Source organism: Orbicella faveolata, unplaced genomic scaffold, assembly GCF_042242905.1.
Source record: "Orbicella faveolata isolate gen_17 unplaced genomic scaffold, um_ofav_v1 contig_35, whole genome shotgun sequence".
Taxonomy (NCBI): domain Eukaryota; kingdom Metazoa; phylum Cnidaria; class Anthozoa; order Scleractinia; family Merulinidae; genus Orbicella; species Orbicella faveolata.
In genome coordinates this window covers 25,953,018-25,978,396 of record NW_028301564.1, presented here as the reverse complement: position 1 = coordinate 25,978,396, position 25,379 = coordinate 25,953,018, and the positions used below count along the sequence as shown (strand labels likewise).

Below are 25,379 nucleotides of genomic sequence, written 5' to 3'. Positions count from 1 at the left end.
AAACCCTTAATTGTCTAGTATAGATTTAGATCGATAAATAGCCAAGAAGAATGTTAAAATACCCAGCTTGGGTGATGTTTTTCAAAACAAGTTAATAATATCTTGACTCGGCCTATGACGGATAAAACTTGTGATCAGAAGTCTCTTCGAAATATGGTGGGTCTTGAACTCATTTCAGTCGGAGAAACATTTAATATCTCAAGCGAAAACGAGAAACAAATTGAAAATTCTGTTAACTTCAATTAAAACTGAAAAATAGTACGTGTGTGAATTGAATACAAGGGCCTATATAGAAATACTGAAGTTATGTGTAAATTGTTTGGTTGCAAACTGTTGGTTCAATGCACGCCCACGAAAGCAAAAGGTAACATTTTTTCTTGTTCCTTCAGTTCCAAGTATCCAACGATTCCATCATTAAGGCATTTTCCTCCTTCAGTTAAATTATTGCCGTATATTTTTTTCTCAGTTCTACTTGTTCCATCCTCTTGAAAAATAGAGTCAAACTAGCAACAATACAGACAAGATGAGACACCGAGACTTGCGCATTTTGAAGATTTTGATCCAAGCGAGTAGTAAGAACTGTAATCACCGGTAACTAATTTCATGCGATGCAATTGTTGCATAGTTCAACAGCATGTTTTCATTAAAGTTGTGTTGTACCTTTATTTCATGTTTCGTTTTCGTTTTTCGTTCTGCAAGTGCACACGCCATCATAACGGAAAATATAATTGGCTCTGTCACGTGTTTTGCAGGCACTGAAACACGTTTATTTTTCGATTTGACTTTGCGGTTTTCAAGGGGTTTCAGTTGACACCTTTTACACGCTCGAAAACAAGACTCAATCGACGACTTTTGCTTTTAAACAAACATAACAGTCACAGTTCTTTTTACATTAGAGATTTTATTTTTATTTTAGCCGATCTTGCAGAATTGGGAAATGCACTAAATACATTCATCTAATACTTATGACTACCACACAGCCTTGCAAGATTTTTACAAAACAAAAATAAATTTGGCAGGAAGTGAACTCTCACGTCACAAGTATCTTTTAATGCTTCTTGGTGGAGCTTTATCAAGCGTCCATCAGACGTGCACGAGATTCCATGTTTTACTACCGTTCCTAACACCGAGATACGGCGCACAGCGTCGTCACTTCAAAACTGAGAGAAAACCACGCCTATTACCCTAATTTTTTTAAGTATCCATAATTCATATAACTGGCCGTATTTACCTTAGAAGATGAATAATAGGTCTTGATGAATACGGAAAATAAGACACATAAAACGTCAGATGAACTTATCAACTAAACGAGCTTATCTGAAGTTTGAATTCGCTTGACTAAAATTATTAATCGAGCGACCACCACTCTCTCCCACCATAGATTGTTTTGTCAACGCACGAGTTTCATGCATCTCGTTTTTACGCGGACGCACTTTATAATGTTAGACGTTACTCGTCTTCCTGGATAAATACGGCCAGAAATGCACGCACAAGCCACCCATAAATATATTCCCACTAACTACTTAGAAAATTACATCGTCCCCATCGTAAGCTCAAAGCAACTTTGACCGGGGAACTCCCACATGAAAAGGTCGGGGATGATCGTTGGAAAATTTGAATTAAACCCCTACAGGAGACCAATCTGGGTGTGACTCGAGTCTTATTGGACCCCAGAAAGATACCACTTAAAACGGAATAAGCTCGATTATCAGCCGCTGTTCAGGAAACGAGTCCGCGCTAGTAGACTAATCCCGAGAGATCGGCACAGATCGAGTCTAAAAACGGAAAAATGAGCGTTTTTTCATTAATATTTCGTCGAGTGCACCCTAAAAGATATTCTGACAGCTAAAATAGAGGCGTTTCGTCATGAACACCATAAGTGAATCCAGAATCCTTGAATTATACCCCTAAGCGAGACAACGAGCATCCTCGACCTTTTCAAATGGATGTCCCCCCCCTTCCCCCCCCCCGGAACTTACCGTCGATGATTGTTAAAACGAATTGACGAATTTCACTCTACTAAATATCAGTCGTTGGGCCAGCAACATCTCTGTCTATTAAATATGAAAATCTATCAAGGTGAAGTTTAGTTAAACGTAAATAAAAACGGCGTGAATGGAGACAATTTTTTACCAAAATAAATAAGCTTAGAGTCGCTTTTTTTTAATGCGTGACATGAAAATGCTTTGGTTTTTGCGTCTATTCAGCTTCAAAACTGGTTAATAAAAAGAAAATTCTTCTACAAGCTGTAACCAATCACATCAAACGTATTCTTTTAGCCAATCTGTGAAATTGTAAACCCAAAAGTGACCTAGCCTTTTTTTCTCTCTTCGCGCTAGGCACCAGTTGCAAGTTTTCCCGCGCTAGGTACAGGTTCCATGTTTTTTTTTCAGCTGGAATTCTAATTGGTTCAATGTGTTTTCTGCGTTTGTTGTGATTGGTCTGCTACGGTTGCTTTGGTTTTGGTTACTTGACCAATCGTTAGAAGTCTTCTGTAATTCTGTAATTAAGTTCTTCCTTAACAACGTCCAAACGAATTTTACTTAGTCCGACTTTCAAACATTTTCCATCACTTCCCTTCTTTTCTTGATCCAAAGACTTACCAATAACTGTTAAGTCTAAAGATGAAATCCTTAATTAGTGTGGATACGCACACGAAAACTATGAAGTCTCTCTGTGTTGTTCAATAGAAAAACGTTTAAAACATTTTGCACTCTGGCACTCTAAGATGAGGAAAGAAAATTTACTTAGAACTTAATCACTGCCAAGTGCATCCGAGCTTAACCAAGCCAGAAAGGCAGTTGATTTGAGGTGTCCGCCAGCGACGAGGGTGTTAAGCGGTGTAGGGTCGACTTTCCACTCCCTTTTTTTCCTAAAGCGTACATAGACACTGCTTCTTTAGATGTCACGCCAGCTGCTGCTCAGTAGAATGGTTCTAGTCTCACTCCATTTCCCACCAAGGAAAAGGGGTTCACCTTTGCCCACATCAGCGCGTTGTTTAGTGACATCACTGAGCGGCCATCGTTCAAGAAGAACGCCTGACCCTGAAACGCAAGAAACACCGTGTCAATTGGAAAGAAATAAGTCTCCTGCTAGTCGCACGCAGTTTCCAGAGAGAAATTTTGTCACAAGAAAACTGAACAGGAAATTTGTATCATTTAGCAATTTTCGAAGTTGGCAAGACTCTCACTGTTTGAGAAACAACATAGCGGCCGAACTGGTCAGCTAAAACAAATAGTTCAGTAGCACAACGGTATAAATTCTATCCCAGCTCAAAGAATGCCTGATGTCGTCGCAAAAATTCTATACTCAGGGCCGTAGACAGAAAAAAGGCAATGTCCACGACTAAATTCTCATCTAAGGTGTTTAGCAGTGTTTTACTTTTTCCATCCAAAATATAAAACAATAAAAACGACAAAAATGACTGTGGCAAGTGCCTCGGTTTGCCTCATACTCTATATACTGGCTACGGCGCTGATGCTATGACACAAATGATCATGCCAGATAGATCCTTTAAGCGTTTCTGATTGGTCGCTGCTAGGTTACAAATTTTTCTCGCGCAAGTCGTAACCAATCAGGTAGATCTGGGCTATGTCATCAGAAGACGTCTTTTTCTATAACCTCGTTCCCAGGGTCCGCTCTCTTTCTCGAGAAACCAGCCGTTGCCAAGGTGCTTTCTCGAGGTACAGAAAGTACCAAAGGAACGACTTTGGTTTTTCTCACGATGGAAGAATTGAACACGCCAACAAAGACAGTAGTTTGGCTAATGTTAGGAGAATACAGCATGTCTTCTATGATTAACGCGCGAGTTTGGTTGTTACCTTGATTCTCTCTCCAGTCAGACATGACAGTTGGACATCTGAGTGACTTGGGAGAAGAGACCCCGTCACCATGTCAACACCAACCTCGTACATGGATGCCTCAGTCCCTGACAGAAAATAAAAACGATTGAAATTACACCGCATTTAAGCGGAACAAGTATCATTTTTCGAGAGGAATCTCGTTTCTATGAAGTATGAATTGACTTGACACAGTTTCCAGATTTTTCCTTCCAAACCCGGTAATGTTGTTGAGTTAATGTTTGATCGTCTTGGCATTATGTCGTAGATTCGCCAAAAGCCTCGCTCGCTCGTCTGATTCGAATGGATGCACTCACTTGAAACTTTTTTTTTTTAATATGTTCGTTATACGGTCGTAATCAATCAGTCAAATGAGGAAAACCTTTCATGTCACGTTGTTGAAGAGTTGCTTTCTTCCTTGGACATAATCATTACTTACCAACACGCTTCAGTAACAAGTCCCAAACGGCCTTCTGTTCAGGAGTGGGAGTGACAGAGGGACTGGAAACAAAAAAGACCAACTTATATTATGCTGTTAACTATTATCGTCTTAGTCGACATAAATGATCTTCTCGTTGCTCTAGTTCCAAGCAAACCCTTTTGACCTCCTTCAAAGAACTGGATTGCGAGTGAATTGAGACAATGTCTCTTTGAGTGATCAACTGTTGTATTCTCATGAGCTGCAAGCTTGTGAAGAGAAATGAGATGCTGATTACTGGGGTTAACATATGATAAGCATACACGAAGTACTTACTTGAGAGGCCGGTTGAACGCGAGCCATGCCTCGGATTCGGTTTCGATTTGAGAAGCTGTGACCGCCAACTCCACTTTGTCTTGATGAATTAAATGTCTAAGATTAGAAAAAAAAAATGCAGCATGGTCTTAGACTTTTGGTAATAAAGGAAAACAGTGTAAGCTCTAGGTTTATTCTCGTCTGTCTCGAAACTCAGTCGGTAAAGCGACGGTAATGTTATCCGGAGGTCGTAAGTTGAAATGAATTTTCTTTGGTTCGAGTGGTACCCCATTTTGCAGCCAAAAGCTTGCTGAACTTATATGCAATGCTGATAATTTATTCAGTCCAAATAAGAAGTTTCTCTTGTTCCCTTGCGGATTGTCGCGAGAGTAGTAAGAACGTTTGAGAAGAAAAATCGCCCTCCCATTCTGCTTGTTTTTGGCTGACGGAAAAGAAGAATCCCTTGTAAAACAATGGTAAACAATTGAGAAGTGTTTTGTCTCCGCACCTGGCGTGTTTGAAGAGAGGGTGAATGATCGGAGTGTATTGTCTCCTTATCGCCAACAGTGCGCCAAGATATGCGCTGAGTGCCAGAAGTTCCTGTCTTTGTCTGCGGATAAACAATGGCATACATGAGAACTGTTCAGGCCACGAATTAAAAATTACCCTCAAGAGAAGATGAAGAATGAGAAAGTTTATCCCTCATACAGGCCTTATTTCCTTAGACCCTCTCAAGTTATTTTTAGATATGGTATCCAGTCCTCCCGCGGATAATGTGACCACGTGCGTTGAGTGGATGATTACGTGGAGGGATGAAAAAACCGCGTGAAGCCATTCAGGCTGTCCACATGAGTAATCTCCTGGGATTTCCGTGAGTAATCTACAAACAACTTGAAAGGGACTACCTTGTGAATAAGCCCTATATAGGGGAATGATTCTGTTACCCTTCAGCCTCCCTAGTTATACCGTATCCTCGATAAAAGACATTTCTCCCTGTTGGTTATTCGTTGGAAGGGAGTTTTTGAATCCACATAAGGGGTGAGTCGTTTGATTTTGATCAAAACATGAGGGGAAGTCATCACAATTATTCTGTTAAATTGCCGCTGAAATGGTAGCACTGATATATTTCTTTACAAAATGTTCCATATAAAATAATTTCATTTCAAGGAAGTGCAATAGTTCTCCAGGAATACAACAGTTTCACGTAGGAATTGTGTACCATAACCTGCTTTTACTGTAGGATGTGAATTTTCTCTTCTATCACGACTATTGGAACACCTTCACTTCACTTCATTTCACTCAAAACTGACAACAACGACTTGAGGCAAAAATAGTGAATGTAACATTGAGAGGGGCTAGTTTGCATTGAGTGAATAAATGGTCGCTATTAGCTTGTCATACTTGGAAGTCCTGCTTTGCTGTAACCGGTCTGTCCTGATACACGACATCCACTGCAGGACGCCTAGCACGTCATCTAGCACCCAATAAGGTTTACTCATGCCATCTGAAAAATAACGTTAACACATGCTCAGACTTCTTGTGCCGAATGCGCATACTATTCTCTGACTGGATAAAAAGAAATTGAAAATGTTAGGTTTATGCAATGACGCATTGCCCAAAAAAGGTTCTCTAAAGTAGAGTAATAGCCTATTTTACAATTCAGCGCTGAATGATCGGGCCTTTGAATAGAAGCTAGGCTGGAGTTGACTCTGGTCTGATACAAATCTTGCTACTTTACAAAGGTAAATTGTTCTGTTATCTTGCACACTATTTTCTAATCCGTATCTTCACAAGAGCAACCTTTACCTCGCTTCCGTGCAGAGGCTTGGTTACATTTCACAGAACTGTAAAGTAGTCTATTGACCAAAATCCATTTCTAGCGAATAAGACAATAAAAGATCCTACAGCGGGCCTCACTATCCTAAGGAAACGCCGCAAGCTCGGGTAGCTTTATTTACCGGGTAGCTTTACTTAACCCGATACATCTACAAATTATAGATCTTGGCGCGTTTGTTTGAACAAGTTCTAGGCTAGCCCTACCTCGTACTAAATTCAACCCGATGTCCAACGCCAACTCAGGAGAAGAGGACGCTAGGTAATATTTCATGGCGTCCAAGAATTTGCTCTCTTCATACAGCTGCTCTGCTTTCCGCAAGCATTCCTCTACGCTTGGTAACCCCGCCTGATAAGACCAAAGACAAAGGAATTGAAGGAAATCATATCAGAGAAATAAGCATTGATAATTTTCTGGAAGTTAAGTCACCTTTTCGTGTAATTCGTTCACTTCTGTAACAGTTCCTTGACATCTCGCACACGATTTGATGAGGTGATTCTCGCTGCCGGGCAGTAACTTAAGTAAAGCGATGCAAGTGTCCCTAAAAAAAAATGAACGTTATGATAGTTGACAAGTGACCGATAATCGCAACTCTCACAACTTATGGCACAATTGACCAACCAGGACGCGAGGCAATCACACATGACCAGCGGCAAGCACAGGAAAACATGATATTAGTGGCAAGCGCGGGAAAGTATGTTATCAGTGGCAAGGGCGGGAAAACATGTCACCTGTGGCAAACGCTGGAAACCAAGTACGCAGCTGCAAACGCGGGAAAAACATTTAACCAGTGGCGGGAAAACGGAGTTTGGAGTGAAACGCAATGAGACGCTGTTAACCAATCACCACCCTACTTCCGGACTTCACGTCATTCTCCTTCCGTAAACAAAAACATTTTCTTACCATTTTCCTAATTTTTCACATTTTCTTGCCAGAAGCTCTACAGCCAAGTGATACATGTGACTGTTATCGTTAATCACGATTCCCATGCTGACAGCCAGTTCCAACTCGTTCCCTCGTATGAGTTTGGACAAAGCAAACTATGACGAAATAAGCTAGTTAGCATATCTAAAGCAAGGGTGCCAGTTAAAAACAGTAATGATGAAATTAATAGAATTGTCAAGAGCACTTGGAAAACAGACTTCATCCAGGAAAGCTACTTATGAGAAACTGTCAAGAGTAGAAGGAGGAGAAATATTGAGATAATTATGCCAGTTGTTTTGTTGTAAAATAAATTTTCGGCCAAGCGAGAAGTAAGGCGCAAAAATAAGATGTGCCAGAAAAGTTAAACAAGTCAGCGTGTGTTTACTACTAAATCTGTTAAAACTGGCGCAGGTTGAGTCTAACCTTGACATCTCCAACAGCTAAGTGACAACAAGCTGCCAGCACAGGCTGCCCACTGTAGAAATACCAGTTTGCCAGCCCTGCGCTGGTGGACTGAAGAAGTCTGAAGATAACGCAAAAGAGAAACTTAGTCTTATGATGTCACAGATATCCCACTGAGTGAGTGGCCTCATCACCCCCTACAAACACGTTGTTTTCTACCTCTGCGTTTTCTTGCTTTTCTAAAGCGACCTACTAGCCCTAAGCTTCCAATCTTATCTGTCCCGCTAACGGTCTTTAAAATACTTTTCCTATTTTCTTAGCATCCCCTACTTCCTTTTAATCCTCCCACGCCCCCCTTCCACACGCCCCCCGCACAACCCAAATTTCTTACGCTTTATCCCTTTTTCCCTCTACTCCAGGGCTTTGGTGACTTTCCCCCCTCAACGTCCTTTCGCTTATCCCTCATTCGTCTCTTCCCTTCATTATTTCCTTTTTTTTTTATTCCCACTTGTTTTCCTTCACCCCAATGATTACCTTCCCTCCACTGGCAGTTACTTACCCTTTGTTCTCGTCAGTCATAAAATTTTTCAGTGAAGGCAAGATGTCGTTTTTCCTCAGATCAAGAGGTTTCTTCTCTTGTTCCTGTGGCAAAGACAGCCCACCCTCGCACGCTACCTGAGCAACCAATAGGGCGTCGTGAAGTTGACCACGTGACGTAAAGAATTCAACGAGCTGTAAGAGAATATGGCGACAAAACGAACATAAGTACAAACAGTTCATAATTAATGAACCTCTAGAAATTCTCGGTCACCTAGACCCTATCTTAAGGATACTAACATTTTGAAGTCGATCTTCTACACTCGCTTGACCTCATTTGTTCTTATTTTCTTTATAACGTACTCTGAATTCATTTTCATAAATTCCCCAAGCTCGTGAATTTCAACACTATTTACAAGTACCGGTACAAACTTTTCAATTTTAAAATTTGTTTCGGCGTAAGCGTGAAAGATTGTGGAACATCAGGAAACTGCGACGTGAGTAGCTGCGTTTCTAGCAGCTAATTGCTGTGTGACGCTCATTGCATAATTTCAACAAAACATTTAACCCTAGGAGAGACTCCCATATAAAAAAGGACAGGGTTGCTCGTCGAAAACGTTTAAAGGAACCCCTAAGAGGAATTAAGATCCTGTTTTGTGGGCGTGGCTTCAAATTGTTTCCACCCCTCAGAGCTACCGATTCTAGAACAACACATTATCTCCTGTCGTATATTTTTTCGGCTCATTACCGTAAAAGGTACCACGACAGCTTCCACTGAGGAACTTTTGAGGCTGAACACCCGAAGAGGTACCAAAAACGCTTTTTTAACCCCTAAAAGGTATGACGAGCACCCCCCGTCCTTCTTATATGTGAGTCCCCCCCCCGGCTGTTTAGCATCTTGTGTACATTAAATAGCAAGGACAGAAATACAGTAAGGCATATTGGTAGATGTATCACCAAAATACTGGAACAATCGCACATAATTCTTAGAGTAAGCTAAATCGTGGTTTTTAGTGGCGGTACCTTGGTCACATCTCCTAACGCAGCACAGTACGGGACGGCGGCGTCATCATCTTCTCTCATGAGCTGAGACGTTCGCCTGAAACAAGTTCAACCAGGAAGCGGTCAAGAAATTGAAATTATATTACATGTGTATTGCATTTACTTTACAAAGTGCTCTAGGGTTTGCAGAGAAAAAAAACAAGGTAATGATAGGGATTTGAATAGACACCTTTCAATTAGCTCTCTCCAATACTCCATTGAAACTCCGGGAGCCATAGCGAGTGCTCTGTCCCACTATAAACACAACAAACGACAAATTAAATAGATAAGTAATGAGACATATTATATCGATTACGTTAGAACTATTTATGGCAAGTTCAATCTATATTTCTCTGGTTCTTCTATCTGGAACAATTTGGATGAAGAGATAAAGGCTTATCTCTGCGTTTATTTAAACAAAACTTGACTAAGCAATTTCTAAGTTCTTATGCTTAATGCTAGCTTAGTATTTTTCTTTAAGTTACTATCGCTCTTAATTAAACAATGCTTTGTCAATAACTGCTACTATTACTGCCTCTCCCTCCTCTTTTTTTTTATTTTTTTTTTACAACCGATTCAAAGCATAATAATTCTTGTAACTACTCAGCTCGTTTAGTTCTTACTATTTTGAGTAGTTTTTTTTGCTTATTTAAGTTTACTTTATTTTTTTGCTATATGATATTCTATGTATTACGCAAATAAAATGGTTGTTGTTGTTGTCGAGACAAAAATTACAGTATAGCCAAACTTCTGACTAGTGTTAAAAAATTGGGTACATTGTTGAGGAGCTCAAACGTATTCTGGCATAGTTTGTCGAATATATACAACGCTACAAAGCAGAACGTGTTTCTCCATTTGCTCGGGGTAGCATTTTTTAAAATGCTATTCATTTTGTACTGACTAAAATCAATACAAAATGAATTCTAGTAGTAATACGCTTTGAAATGTTGCTTTTGTTTGTTGTTGTTTTCCCGCGCTTGGCGCCAGTCGCGTGTCCTTGCTCCGAGTTCTCATTGATTCGTTGTGTGTTTAACAATAAAATATTAAATCACTTAATCCAAGTGTCGAAGTGTTTAGCACTGCTGTACTGATACACTGAGAAAAGCAAACACATATTGTAAGTAGAACAGAACCTTGTTAAAAATCCCAGCTGGTGGAAGGCTAACCAGTTGGCTAGTTACAAACTACAAAGCATGGAGGAGTTGAATTTGGGACTACCATACGCAAACCCATCTAGTGGCAGGGAGGAGGATTTGAACTCGGGACCACGGGATTTCAAATTCAGCGCTCTAAACACGAGGCCACGCCTCCTCCCCGTTTATGCCTATTGTGATCGGTCATTGAGATTATTTTGCATTTGGTAAGTATTACGTACCTCGCCAAGTTCAACCATGAGCTCACAGTATCTCTGTAGCTGGCCAATCTTGGCATGGAGACTCGACGCTTCTTTAATTCTGTCCTCCCTCTTGGACACCAATCCTCCTGTTCGTCCCGACAAAGTTCGCACCGTTTCTAATTCCTGTGCCTCTGACTAAAAACACACACAGCAAACAAAGTGGAGTCAGGCTGTTTCAAAAATAACCCTTTCAGTCAAAAAAGATATTCACCTTTTGGATTGTCGTTCGTTTCAGTCTATGTTAGATCTGAGAATATGGAGATACATCAAGACAAAATCAACATGCTGATGAGTCTCTTTATCCTCAATACTTAATTGTTTGCTTCACAATGCAATGATATTGTAAGGAGAAATAAAATGTGGAACATACTCTGCGAGGGTCATTTTAAGTTCAGTCTACAAATTTTGACGACATTGAATTCACTAGAATAGCTCCAGGAAAGCAACGTTAGATTTCTATTAAGCCGAAACGCAAACGATCAAAGTGTTTCCTTTGTCTAGTGCTTGCACTTATGATTGCGCTGGTAATGTGAGAACTGAACAGCTAAGTCAACGTTTCAGTTGTCCACCAACGCAGCCCAACAGTTTCTTTAGAAACCAATACCTTTTCTTGACCTAAGTTGCCGGAAATACATAGTGCAAACGTACAGTGTACAATACTCACTGCTTTGTGTTTCACAAGATGTTTTGTATGCATGATGCCTTTGCTGTAAGATGCTGGTAACAAGCTGTCATCACCATCCCTCAATACTAACACCAAATCCCACAGGTTCCTTGCTCCACATGGGGGCTGAAAGACAAATCAATATTCTTTATAAATCCACATATTCCTCCAACTAATACAGTAGGAACATCTAGATATCAATAGAGAGAATTTTCATGCAAATCTTACTGTAAAGAAGTCTGAGACGAGTTTAATTGCTGACAAGTGAGCAGCTTCTCCTTTGGCTGCAACAGTTGCTTTCAGTTCACGAGAAACTCTCCCATTCAACAGCGGTAAGCCACCAGTTGACATGGCCGTTTCTTCAAAAAGACAAAAAAAAAATACGTCATTTATGAAACGTAAGAAGAAAGAGACCAATCTTAGAATTCTTGGATCTCGTTTATTTCATGTTCTTGCACGAAACCAAAAATGACTAAGAATTAACACTTCATTGCTATACCATGACAGGAAGTAAAAGAAAGAAAACTACTTTTCCCAGTGTACTCTCTGTTTTCCAGTACGTGTAAAACAGGGATGTAGACCAGAACAATCGAGATTTTTTTTAACTTTCTTTCGAGTAACAATCTATTATCTGGGACCACCGGACCACAGTACACCCAAAGAGATATATCATTGTGAGACAACAAGTGGAGAAAAACAGATTGAGTGGCACAGACAAATGTACTATCAATGGTGCATATTCAAACAGCCATGTCTGCAATCAGGATGGACAAGTACAATCAAACTTCCCGTAAACGAATGTTCACCCTCAGGACCAGAGAAAGTGTTCGCTTAAGAGAAGCCCCAGCTTATGTGGCTGGAACCATTGTTAAGTGTCCGCTTACAGGAGGTGTCAGTCCCTTTTACTGTGCAGATGTCCAACACCTGCACAGTAAAATGCTGCACAACTTAATGCTGGAGATTCAACTGTACGGATATACCTTTAGATTCGGGGGTGGGGGGGAGGGTTGGGGGTGGGAGGGATGTTAAGCAAACTCGAAGACAAACTCCTGACAAGCTCCCGATGCGACGTACCAGTATTGTTAGTGACAATGTCGTCCAGTGGTCTTTTAGCCAGCACGTCAATCTGCAAGGAACACGCCAAATGGGACAGAGTCCAGATTCTGACAGTGGAATCACGTGAACAAGACGCAATAGTGAAAGGTCTGTATCTATGACATGTCAGACCTACAAATGAAGGCACAGAACACTATATCAGTGTAAGTAATACATTGACGTGAATTTGGCTGTTCTACACATGAAAATTGTAAGAGACACGGGGGCCTAATGGTTAGTGTGCTCATCTCTGCATCGAGTGGTCCGAGCTCGAGCCCTAGCCAGGGACACTGCATTGAATTCTCGGGCAAGACACTTAACTCTCACAGTGCCTCTCTCCACTCACGAGTATAAATGGGTACCGGCGAACTTAATGCTGGGGGTAACCCTGCAATGGACTAGCATCCCATCCAGGGGGAGTAGAAATACTCCTAGTCGCTTCATGCTACAGAAACCGGGATAAGCTCTGGCCTAATAGGCCACTTCGCTTGTATGCAGACTTTACCCGTTTTTAACACATGAAAATTACTGAACAAAAAGTTGGACATTGTTAATCCATACCATAGACATCTGCTCCATGATCTAACACAGTTTCCAGACAGGATCCATCTCTGTAACGGTACAAACACAAAACACACTGATATTGCTGAATGGCAACAAGATTAACTATACACTGACAGCTCTTCAAAACCTCATTCAAATTCACAGAAAAACTTTGTAGATTTTCAGCCAATTACCTTGTATCCCAAATTCTTATCGCATAATCCCAGCTTCCTGAAATCAGAAGAAACGGAAGCTCTGGGTTCCACAGGAGACCACGTACAGGAGCCTTGTGACCTTCTAATGTGTGTACACAGGAATCCTAATCATACAAGCAATGAATGAGTTCTTTCACTGCATACTAGTTATGCAATGCTTCCACATGGTGTACCATGGAATATCCCACAAGTCACTTGACTGTATTTTCTTGGTATACACACAGGCCTTTGGGCCAGTGTCTATACCAAGAACATACAGGCAATAAGTGGGATATTTCATGGTATACCACAAGAGGGCATTGCATAACTATTTTATACCATGCCACAGAAAATACAGTGGCCAACACAATCAATGCGACATACGCACAGCGCATGATGGGAAGGTTGGGTGTAATACCGTCGATTGTACAATGGTTTTCCTGTATTCTGATTGGCTGTATTTTCTATGGCATGGTATAAAAACAAATAGACAAAGTTAAGACCATACAGAGCAGAATATTTTGTAACTTATGAAGTCTAAATCCCTTCTCAAAGTTGTAGCGCTAAGCTTGAAAGGGGGATTCAGGTCTTTGCACATCACATGCAAAGAATGAAAAGGTAAATTGTCTCACCTCAGTGTAATCCCAGATTTTAATGGTGCTGATGAAATAGCAAAAACAGATTAGTGTTATGGGGTGACTCTGCCAGGTAAAACACATCTCACTAATTAAAATACAATTTGAATAAATTCTAATGTGTGCTTCTGAAAAAACTATAAAATATCCATACCCACCCTAAGGAGGGTTATCGGAAATTCTAAGGGGGAGGGGGTGTCAAAAGCCAAAATGATTAAAGGAAAGTAAAACTGGAATTTCCAATGGAATGGGCAGAGTTGTTCAAACCAAGAAACGCCCTGTGTGAGGGGTGTGGATATTTCTGGTAAAACACAGTACATTGTACTTGCTCAAGCGAAAAAAGTATTTTTAACACTGATTATTATTATTACCTGAAACAGGTCATTTTGACTTACCCATCATCTGATCCACTGCAGAGAATTGCTTCTCTTATAGGACTCCATTTAACATGGAAGATCTTTGCTGTGTGACCTACACAGAATCAACCATCATAAAATTAAGACAGTTAAACAAGGTTACCTGGTAAATGCCCAACCTTTAATTAACTAGTTACCCTCTTTAAGCATTATGGCTTAATTCTTTCTTAATAAAAAGACATTAATAGAGTAACCCAATGTCCTTACATTATGCTTTGTAAGTTATTGATTTGTGTATTTTGCAAATTACATCTCTCAACAGAAAAAAAATAGATTTCTAAAGGTCTGATCAAAAGGCTTTTCAAGATATAGATTATGTTAAAAGGCCTCTTTAAGCCCATGACTTGTATTAAGTTTCAGATGTTAAAGAAGCATGAACATTACCAGAGAATATCTTTAAAGGAAGATCTGTACTTGCAGCAACATAAAACACTCTGACACATTTGTCTTCACAACCTGTTGCGATCATATCTCTATGAAACAGAGAGAAACAGTATGAAATTGAGTTCATTAAACAACACCTGCAAGATTTTGTGACAGCATGCAACATTTGTATTGAAAACGCTGCACATTGGAAAATGTAAATCCATCTAATGATCAGACTGGTAGACTTGGGTTTGGAGTGTGATCCAATTTAAGGTTATTTTTCAAGAACAAGTAACTTGAACATGCTGGCACCAAGCTAAACAGTCTATTTAGAGCTTAGATGGATACATTTGAATAATTATTATACTATATCAGCAACTTATTCCTTACCACATAAAAGTGATTTCTATTGATTTATACTTGTGTAGGGATTTGACATACACCTACCTGTTATTGAGGCTCCAGTCACAGCCATATACAGGTCCAGGGTGTTTGTATCTTTTGACCAAAGTTCCATCCACCTGCCTCACAACACTGAAAATAGATAAGCATTACACATGCAGTTGAGCCACACTATCGCAAACTCTCAAGGGTTTACCAAACTCAAAATAGTCCAGATGAGATGGCAAGGGTAGATAAACCCAATAGTGAGTGACTGAAAAAAAAGCATGTCTAAGGGAAAGCATTTTGAGTTTGCAAGAGCAGTGACTTCACGATAATCTTTGAGATGACCACAATCATGTAAATTTTAACAATAAGTCTGATTGTGGGAGAAAAGAAATTCTTTCCAAGAAGCAAAATAATGGAAATGCCAGAAATTTGGAAACCAGATCTAAGAGCTTTGAAAGAGTTGTCATCCCCCATATTCCTAAAGGTTGACATTGAGTTATATTGAACTTGCACACTGATAAAATTCTTATCCCTTACCTCAAATTTTCTTAATCAAAACTTCACTAAAACTATGATGGTAGCAACAATTGCTTGACATATACTTTTTTTTAAGATGATGGTAAGAAAGAAGATAAGTTAAAAGATTTCATATTAAGTAACAGTAAAATTAAGGGAAGACTTACCATGATCCATCTGCACTGCAGGAGGCAATTCGTCGTGAATCCTTGTGATTCCAGCTCACGTTGTAAACATTATGCTTTCCATGCTGAAACAAGGAGAAATGGGAAAAGCTAATTAAAATTTAAATTGAAAAAAAAAATCAATCAAAGAAAGCCAGGGGATAGCAACAAAAAACTTTTATTCCTTTTTCATTAATTTACAGCCATGAATTTTAGGTTAATGAGTTGTTTCTGTGTCTTACAGTGTGCATCTACACTTTATTATTAAAAGTAATTAAGTTAGAAACTTAAAGATAATAACAGCATGAACCCTCAGGTAGTCAAGGCTAATCTAGGTGGGCCACACGTATGTTTAAGTTATACAATTAAATACACTATTAAGCTTACTATTCAACTACTTACTAGACATGTTTAATAAAGGGTTAGCAGTGTATCCCACCTGTAATTTATTATCTGGAGGTCAGTCAGTAATCCTACAGTACACTGATATTGATTCCGTCACCCCATTTAACATTTTAAGAAACTTCAGAACAGCAAAATTTCATCTCACGTCACTTGAAAGTAAGGGTACATCTGATTTCACGGATATTTTATACATTCACTTCCATAAGAGGAAGTTATGTTGGTGACAGGCCCAATATTTATTCCTTCAAACCTAGGGCTTTTTCAATTAACGATGAACCATTTCCAGTGATGGATGGAATGGCATTTTCCAGGAATTATTTCCGCAAAAGAGGACAACCTAGCTAGGAATTTACGGATATATCTCATTGAGAGTTTCTGTTCCATTTGACTTTTCCATGAAATTGTCTGTACCATTTGTGACCCATTTTAAAATTTCCAGAATTTCTGGTTGAGCGGAAAGCACCCCTAGTCCCGTTTGCATATCAACACTCTACATGTAATGGAGATTGAAAATACTTTTTTTATGGCATGGACATTTTTCCTAATAATCACCTCAGTAAATCTCTTGATAATTTTTTCCTTGGCTATATCCCATATGAACACACCATTCTTTGCAGTTGCTCCACAAATACAATTGATGTCTCCTGCAAATTGTCAAAATTAAAGTCAGTTTTCCCATTGTATTTGTACCATGAGGAAAACAGGTATTTAGTGAATAAAAAGGTTAGCTGCAGTCCTCTATGGCCTTCTCCCTGCATGTAATTCAGATGTGCAGTGTTTAGGAAAGGAAAATCTTGATAAGTAAATCAATTTAGTTTGTAGCAGAACTCTACATTTTCACTCATTTTGACTTGCCCAATGACCTTGCCAAAAACATGGCACAACTTGTAAAATGTACACAGTCTGCAGTACTATGCACTGACATGTCCAATAAGTAAATATAAATGACTGGGTGACTAGAGGCACTGTGAGTCAAGTCTCTCATCTTATAACGAAACATACATGTAAATTGATCTCAGATTATGTATATATAAAAAGATTCAAGACCTGAAATTTAAACAAAATACCAAAAATGATCAAAAGAATAAGTATGAAAAATACCAGGTGCCCAGGAAAGAGCATAAATGATCCCTTCGTTCCCGGGAGAAGAATGCACCTGTGAAATAAAATTACATTGTTCAGTGAATTTTCATATGCATGTACATGTATATCAAAGACTACTGGTAATGATTAAGGGAAGCCAAGCTTTTTAGTCCAGCAGACGTTACTTCTGAATAGAAAAAGCTGTTTTGTGAAAAGTTGTCCTACAGAAGCTTTAAAAGCAACAATGCCGGAAGGTACCAAGGATGGGGCTGGTTTTCTTTCATTTGATCAAAGTTCAAGCTGTCTCAGCACGAAAAAAGAAGATACCATAAACACTGGGATTGTCCTTCTATCAGGATCAAATACCTTGAACTTTGATCAACCATTGCTAAACTAGTTTTAACACCATTATTTCTTTTGGTACATGTATATTTGACAAGAAAGTCACATTGTGCTTATGTTTTCATGGGACAACCTTCCTCAAAACAGCTATATACAAAGTAAGTCAGCCAATACAAACAGAATAGATACTTACAGCATTCATTGTGTTAACATCCCAGACTTTGATGGTCCCATCAAATGATGCTGTGGCTAACAAGTCTGGACTTTCTGGCTTGAATTTGCAATCAAATATTGTCTCTACATGCCCCTGAAAATTACCAAATTAAAATGATTAGAATCAACTACTATTATACAAAAGATTGAAAGATTTTATAATTTTGCTTTGTGTGATTACTCCTGGAATTTTACTCCACTTGATCCAATTACGAATTACCTATCAGTACTAATACGACTTAATTTGACCAACAATAGACAAACCAAAAACCGACCAATTTGACTAACAATAGACAGATACCAACCAATGACTGATGACAAACTTTACACAAGTCATTACAGTCAGCCAATACCATCATGGCTAAACTGACCAATCATGTGCAACGGACCAGACTTATAACATCATCAACTGACAAACACTATTCACTTGACTCTGAAGATGACTTCCACTCAGGTTGTCGAAACGTCAGTCACCAACAACAGTTCTTTTCACAACTACCCTCACCCGGACGATCACACTATACGAACTACTGATACTCCTGGGGTCAAACCATTTACTAAGTAACCATTATCACTGAGCAGACATAATAGATGTACCAGTATGTGTTCAAGTTAACTCACCATTTCTCGAAGAAAGCTCCATTTGCGTTTCCCCAAATCATATAACCCAACCCCCCCATCCATAAATGTACACAGAATGCTTGCGGGAGGTAGAGAATATGTGATGTGATTTGGCTGAGATGGTGGCATACTTGCCACTGAAGTTGATGAAAGTCCAACAGATGTTTCAATATTGTTGGTTGATGTGCTCTGGAATGGTTCTACTACAATGAGAGCATGAAAGCCAGTCATTTTTAATTTAATGCTGATCATAGGAGAACTCTTGGACACATTCCAGACCCGCAGAATGCCAGCTTGAGTATCTAGAAAGAATGGCAGATTTATAAATCAAGTTAAATTTTCTAAGTTCATAACTTCATATTCATCTGTCTAATCAGTCTATTGCGTCAGTGTCTTGAATGCTACTTTCACTATGGGGGTGCTTATTGGAATGGGGGGGGGGGTTATTAGACAACAGCACTCATGCAATCAATGGGGAGTGCTCATTACAAAGGGAGCATTTATTGGAAGGACGGCTCTAAACAGAATCATTATCAGATAAGTTCTCCATGCAAAGTAACATCCTTGGCTATTACTTGTATGAAATTCAAAACTGAGAAGCAAAGTTTTCAGAATATGCACTCAGTAAATTATAAGGAAATTACTTGAGAGATCAGATTGTAAAACATAGTAGTTTTCAACTGAGTGTCGTAAAACTGTCAAAACCAAAGTAATCACTCTTGACTAGCCAATCACAAAGGACATGGACAATGCAGTGAACCAATCAAAACTTGAAGTAATGACATCTAACCGACACAAAGCGCATGAAAACGTATGCCAACGAGCCACGATTGGTTTTCGTTAAATTACTTACATGCATGATTGGATAAAAAAATGGTATGAGTTTTGAAGCCAATGAATCATGATTTCAACAAAACCAGTTACTTTTCACCACTCATGTTAAAACTGCTCTAATCGCAATTTTTACCTCCAGTTACAAACACTCCAGGTGCAGAGGGGACCCATGCCAATGTATGAATCTTTATTGCAGAGCTTGGTAACTTAAAATTCATAATCACAGTCATAGAATCGGTGTCAATCAGCCTCATTCCATGATGAGCATTTGAAACCAACAAGTAATCCGCAGACAATGGATCCCATTCGAGGCTCGTCACAGGATCTTCATCATCAGGATCATCAACAGATTCAGGTCTTAAATAATGTTTGAAAGCTTTCTGTCCTGGACTTACGACAGATATACTTCCGTCATTATGCCCAAACACAAGTTTCCCTATCTTTCTTTGATTCCAGCGAAATTGACACACCTCAGAAAAAAACATCATGGATTCTAAATGCTTGGACAACACCCCTCCATCGGTAGAGGTATAGTTCCAAATGTGCATAGGCCCTCGGCCGCATATATAAGCTATACAATCAGAATCATGTGGACACCACCCAATGCTTGTAATTGGTGCAGACTTGACATTCTCTAGTGTAGCAATGACACTTTGTTGTGACACACTCCATACACAAATGCAACTATCACTGCTAGATGTTGCAAGGAGGTCAGGGTTTTTGGGATGCCATGAAATGCAGGTGATGGTCTTCTTATGCTGTGCCATGATGGCAGATAGACGGAATTCATTGAATTGTTGATCCAACTACAAATTAAAGAAAAGAAACAAGAATCAATTCGGGGCTGTACATGTACATGTATTAAGTATTTACTGTGCTTTTCAACAACATGCAAACCCTTAAGTTACGGACGTTGACTCCCATTGTTGTGGCATCCTTATGAACTAGACCTGCATTACCATCTTAAAGCTCACATGTTTTAGTTGCACTTCAACAATGGACCTTTTTAAAAGTGTCACACTTTTCCATTTAGTTTTTTTTTCCATTCCAGTAAAAAATAAATTACATTGCTCAATTTATAATGCCAATTTAGTACATCTGTGAAAGTTTCATTAAAATCTGTTGCAAACACATAAAAATATGAGATCCCTAATTTTCCAATTTTTACAACAAAATGTATGCCAGGGGACAATGCTTGCCCCTTGGCATACAATTTTTTGTAAGGTTGGAGTCCCATATTGTCATGAGTTTCCAATGGATTCTTAAAAAACTTTGTAGATTTACTAAATACAGAATAATACATGTTGGACTATGGAGGTGATATTTGTTTATTTGAAAAAGACCAAAAATTGTTGATATGTATATTGCGTGACATCGGTAAAACGGTCCACTACATAAAGATCTGGGACCAATATTCGCCCACACAGCTGCCGTGTTTGGTGATAGTTTCATCGGTAACACCGGCACTTGGCTGCAGCTCATTGACTTTATAAAAAATTTTGCCCATAGAAAATATGGGCTCACTGTGTTATGGTAAATTACTTTAGTTTCAACATGCCTATATGACAGCAGACTGGTAAATCACTGAGCAAGCATGATATTTTTTCTTCCCAGGGCTAACTTAATTTTTGCATATATTAATAAGTGTATGACCAGGGCTCTCACTAAGTTTTGATTCACCTACAGGTAGCCTTCATCTTCACACCCATTACAAATTTGTTACTTTATGGGTGAATCGCATCAACTACAGCCAATTTCAAGCATACTCAGCTGTAACAGGTGCAACGGGTCAACAGGTCACAGCCCTTATTGAGAGCCCTGATCCAGGGGGGGGGGGGCTACTCCCTTATATGGGCTATATGTGCAGCCCCAAAGGGTATGGTTTTTCAGCCGTTTGGTCATAAATAGGGTATCAATTTTAGCCATTTTGATCATTAAAAGGGTCTGGTTTTTGCACTCTAGTCTTGAATTGGGCATGTTTTCTTAGAAGAAGCTACTTTTTCATCATTATCAATAAGACTGATCAACAAACACCCTTCACGATACCTTTAACGTCGGTCTGAACAAGCAAACTAAGTATAAGGCAGGTCTGAAACAGGGTATTGATTTTGGGTCAGGTCATACAAAGTCATAGAGTATTGAAAATCCCTGATTTTGGTAATAAATAGGGTAAGGGTTTTGGGAAGCTAGCCACACACCCCAACCAAATATTTCTTGGAGTATTACCCCCCCCCCCTGCCCCCTCCTGGCTCCTGATCTTTGTATGCAACATGTCATAGAATTTAGAAACAATATATGTACTAAATTCCTGTGAAAATCGTTACCTCAGATAGCAAAAGTTGTAGTCTGTTTTTACACAACGCAAGAAGTGCAACCTAGCTATATAACTTTCCCATGCAAAATGACTGTATGTGTTGGTCAAAGTCAACCCTGATCTTAAGGGAGTCAATTGTCTAATTACCTGGATTGTGCAAATCTTGCAGGATTGCTGTTTAGAGGGGGACATTGGGGTTTGTGGCATTGCGGTATTGGACAATTTTTCCAGTGGTATTTCGGTAATTTTACTCTCAAAATGTGGTATTGCGGTATTCTCCGAACCTGTGGGATGCGGTTTTTCAGCATTTTGGATGGTATTAAAAATTACATTGTATCCTCCTAGTCCTCCGACATTTTCTGAGCCTTTTTCAGTTTCCGATTGGACATTCCCAATGAAACTTAGCTCTCATGGTAATGGTAAACTGCAAATCGTAAAAGGTTATGTTACTTTTTGTTAATTATTAGCTACCCAGCCAGTGGATGTTACTTATTTTGTCTAAATCGAAAATTACCTGACCTAACGTTTATTATCAAATTCTAAATTGTTATTTCCGTTTTATTTGCCCTAAACTTTAACATGAAGAGTACTGGTTTCGGTATGACCTCGCATTTCCACTCGGTATTGAAGTATTGTGGTATTCAGCGTTTTTTTGTTTTTTTTTTGCGGTATTGCGGTAATGTCCCCCTCCTGTTTGGGCTGATTTTCACACCACACATATTACATCAACAAGTGTTATGGAAACAGAGAAAATCTGTCTAATCCAGCTGGAAAATGTAAAAAATCTAAAACACTTCAAGAAATTTAAATCAAATTATTGTATTTTCACGCAAGAATTGAGAAACAGCAAGGCCAGAGAGCGTGCTGTCTATTATATATTAAGAAACTACAGTGTAGTCATGTCAATTTAAAAAAAAAACAATCAAAAATTTTGCAAGGTTTTACTTAGAAGAAATTTGATAAGAATTGCGCAAATTAAAATGCATCAAAATTCTAAATATTGTCAATTGACTATCATAAAATTGTGATTAGAGATACCTAACCCGATAATGTTTACAATTATAGCTTAAGCACATCGAACAGATCGAAAAAGGGATCCCTACTGACCCTACAAATGTCAAAGTTAATTTCTTGTGGGTTTTTTCTGGAATATTCTACCGAGTTGACACAGTTAAGCTTATGTCGCTGAAATATATTAAGCACAAGCTTTAAGTTTAAGTTCAAAGTTTGCGCACTAAAAGATATTGTCCCCAACTTTGCGAATTTACATCAAAATAGATCTTATAAGCTTAACATCAAAACGCTGCTAACATTTGTTCAGGTAGAATGGAGAGTGCCGTAGTTCTAGCAGTGGGTGGTAAGGAGCGACGTTGTTTACTGAGGGAAAAAGGAATTTTGAGAAACCACTCCAGCAGTTCTTACAGATTCTCCGAGCAAAATAAACAAAATACAGTGAGAATTCCAATTCCCTTAATTAAAGGCGACAGTGCAAATAGGAGAGACAGCAGTCGTGAACCACGCTTACTAGAAATATTACCACCAGAAAGACGTTGGAATACTGCTAGATTAAGGAGCAAAGAGTTCAACCATTGTTCAATATCGTTCCACTAGCTATCGCTATAGTGACCGCGAGGTCATTTACGTACCTCGTAAACGTAAACGGCGAGCGTCGCACAGTAAGCAAAACGGTCCCCATTGCTGCTTGCTGCGCACACATCGAGGTTCCAAGGCTGACAACCAGCTGCTAAAAGACTAACCTGTCTCATAAGACTCATGATCCCGGGAAAAATTTAGCCGGTTTTCAACAGAATGCTCTCTTCGACGCTTTTTTCCGCCATGTTTCCTTAATTGGTCTTACCCAGCCTTCCATGATCAACAGTCACGCGCGGCCAAACATGGGTTCTGCTTGCTTCCCTGCAATTTCACCGCAATGGGAACGGACTTGACCGAAACCCCGCAAGGCTTCCACCGCACATATTCATTCAAGCGAGCGTGTAAATTTTGACACTGAAAAAAATATCTACTCCTAGGATAAACAGCAATTAAAGCGCTCAAATTGATTCAGCTGCCTGTCTAAAACCTGTAAACGCAGAGTGGTCGAATAATTCTTATGTAGATGTAAAAAATAAAAATAGACTCGAATATAAAAGAGCTTTTAGTCAGAAAAACTAATTTCTTGATTAATTGACATGCACTATGGTCAGAGAGGAAAAAATAGCCCTGAAAATGCAGAGTTCTTTGTAACTTATTTCCGATTTATTCCAATATTAACTTTAAGAAGACAGTGTGATTTTGGCCATTAAATTTGTGTGCAATATTTTATTGAAAATGCGGACGCAAAAATTATAGATTATACTCATCGATGTTGACATGTTTCATAACTTTTATTAGCTTGCCTTCCGTCGTTTCCAACTTATAGCTTGTGATGAAACAGCAGTTTCCAACTCGGCACTCAATGGTGTTTAATTTGCAGAATTAATTTTGTTGAGAGAAACTTCGCAAAAAACAGTTCCCTGCGTGTAGCTTCTTTCAGTTCCACTTGCATAATCGATGAAATAAACAAGAGCAATTCCCTAGTAAGCATTATGGTAATCTGCAAAGCGACATCTTTATGTATGGATCAATTGACTGAAAATTTGTGAGGAAAATTGAAAAATGGATTTCATAAACTATGTATAAGCCGAAAGGCACAAGTAGCAATGCTTGTTTACTGGATCTGTCGCCACAATGCAGGTTACAAATCTATGTCAAAGCTGAAAGTTCAAAGCTAATCGTTTTACCAGTCAATTTTAAAGTTTATATTTTAATTCAGTAACTGAATGCACTCTGTTTTCGATTAATAATCGCTCAGTTGGCAGTTATGTTGCACTTCTGGAAGTTTCTCCTAGTCGCAGACATACTCCAGCACGCGAAAGAGTTGCTATCGGGCGGAGTGTGCGACACTAGCAATTAAGGCTAAATATTGGTTCGAGAGATCGATGTGGGAGGAAAAAAAGTTGACAAATGAGTAAACCATTTTTCAAACCACGTTCTTTTGATGTTCTTTAGCTTTCTTTGTTGTCCTTGACGGTTTTCGTGCGACAAAAAATAAATTAATAGCACTTACGCCGCGAAAATGCTATTGAAAATTATTCGCGACGCTTGACACTATAGCAAGATAGTTGTTTTAGTGAATTGATTGAAACAGACAGAGTTAGTTAAACATGAATAAATACGGTGAAGGGCTTTCGGGAGAGGAAAGAAGAATTTTAGAGCCTGCCTTCCTGAGAAAATTCACTTTGTTTTGAAAACGTTTGCACCATATAACAGCGGAACAAAAAATTATAACAGAACTTAATGCACATTCGTCGGGGAAAAGTGCAAGGGACTGTCAAGAGTTTATTTTGTGTTACAAAACGAGATGCAAATATTGACAAAAGTTGTCAGTGGATTCGATATACGCGCGTTGCACGTCAAAGAGGACATTGAAAATTCAGACGATATATGAGCAACATAAATAATCAGTTGGGAAAGCTAATAACTGAATGTTAGGACAGTAATGTAAATAGTTATATTCTGCGATTTAATAAATCCCGCCAGAAGTCTTTAAGATTTATTATAGACCACGGAAACACCATACTTCACAATGTGCAGACTTTTAAATTTGGCCTAAGCCTTTTACACAAATATCACATAAAATCGCCTATTTAATTATCTCTCCGGAAATTCTCAAACAATTTTCTAAATATCAGAAACAGTTTTCTAAATATCTGGAAAAATCCCCTAAATATCCAAAAGTTTTTGTTTGTTTTAAAAATTAATCGATTTTGAATCACTTAGGCCAAAATTTTCTAAATTTTCTTGCAGTAGTAGGAGTTGAGGAAGAAGTTTCAGGCGCT

General features: G+C 38.9%; 1 protein-coding gene and 1 long non-coding RNA gene across 2 annotated transcripts; one reads left to right on the top strand and one right to left on the bottom strand.

Annotated features, from left to right (window-relative positions):
- The first annotated feature begins 281 nt into the window (after window positions 1–281).
- Window positions 282–665, top strand: LOC149104033 (uncharacterized). Its single transcript, XR_016201984.1, has 2 exons — window positions 282–364; window positions 467–665. It is a non-coding gene; the product is annotated as an uncharacterized LOC149104033 (long non-coding RNA).
- Window positions 666–881: 216 nt separating this feature from the next.
- Window positions 882–23,504, bottom strand: LOC110043428 (WD repeat-containing protein 17-like). Its single transcript, XM_089273447.1, has 30 exons — window positions 23,148–23,504; window positions 19,321–19,993; window positions 18,354–18,655; window positions 17,713–17,826; window positions 17,196–17,250; window positions 16,647–16,738; window positions 15,693–15,775; window positions 15,067–15,153; window positions 14,638–14,726; window positions 14,233–14,308; window positions 13,835–13,862; window positions 13,203–13,327; window positions 13,027–13,076; window positions 12,445–12,597; window positions 11,599–11,729; window positions 11,371–11,496; window positions 10,686–10,841; window positions 9,501–9,565; window positions 9,293–9,368; window positions 8,292–8,464; window positions 7,754–7,853; window positions 7,310–7,446; window positions 6,836–6,947; window positions 6,613–6,754; window positions 5,974–6,076; window positions 5,081–5,182; window positions 4,594–4,689; window positions 4,279–4,340; window positions 3,822–3,928; window positions 882–3,044 (listed from the first exon to the last, which is right to left on the bottom strand). Exons 1-30 carry the CDS (start codon window positions 23,274–23,276, stop codon window positions 2,922–2,924), a joined length of 3,867 nt encoding a protein of 1,288 aa, XP_089129573.1. The 5' UTR covers window positions 23,277–23,504; the 3' UTR covers window positions 882–2,921.
- Between the last annotated feature and the right edge of the window lie 1,875 nt (window positions 23,505–25,379).

Coding starts and splice junctions, on each gene's coding strand:
- LOC110043428 (XM_089273447.1), bottom strand. CDS start 23,276: ATGAGTCTTATGAGACAGGTTAGTCTTTTAGCAGCTGGTTGTCAGCCT. Junction 13,328..13,834: donor AAATCTGGGATTACACTGAG/GTGAGACAATTT, acceptor TTGTATGATTAG/GATTCCTGTGTACACACATT. Junction 12,598..13,026: donor TCATGGAGCAGATGTCTATG/GTATGGATTAAC, acceptor CTTCATTTGTAG/GTCTGACATGTCATAGATAC.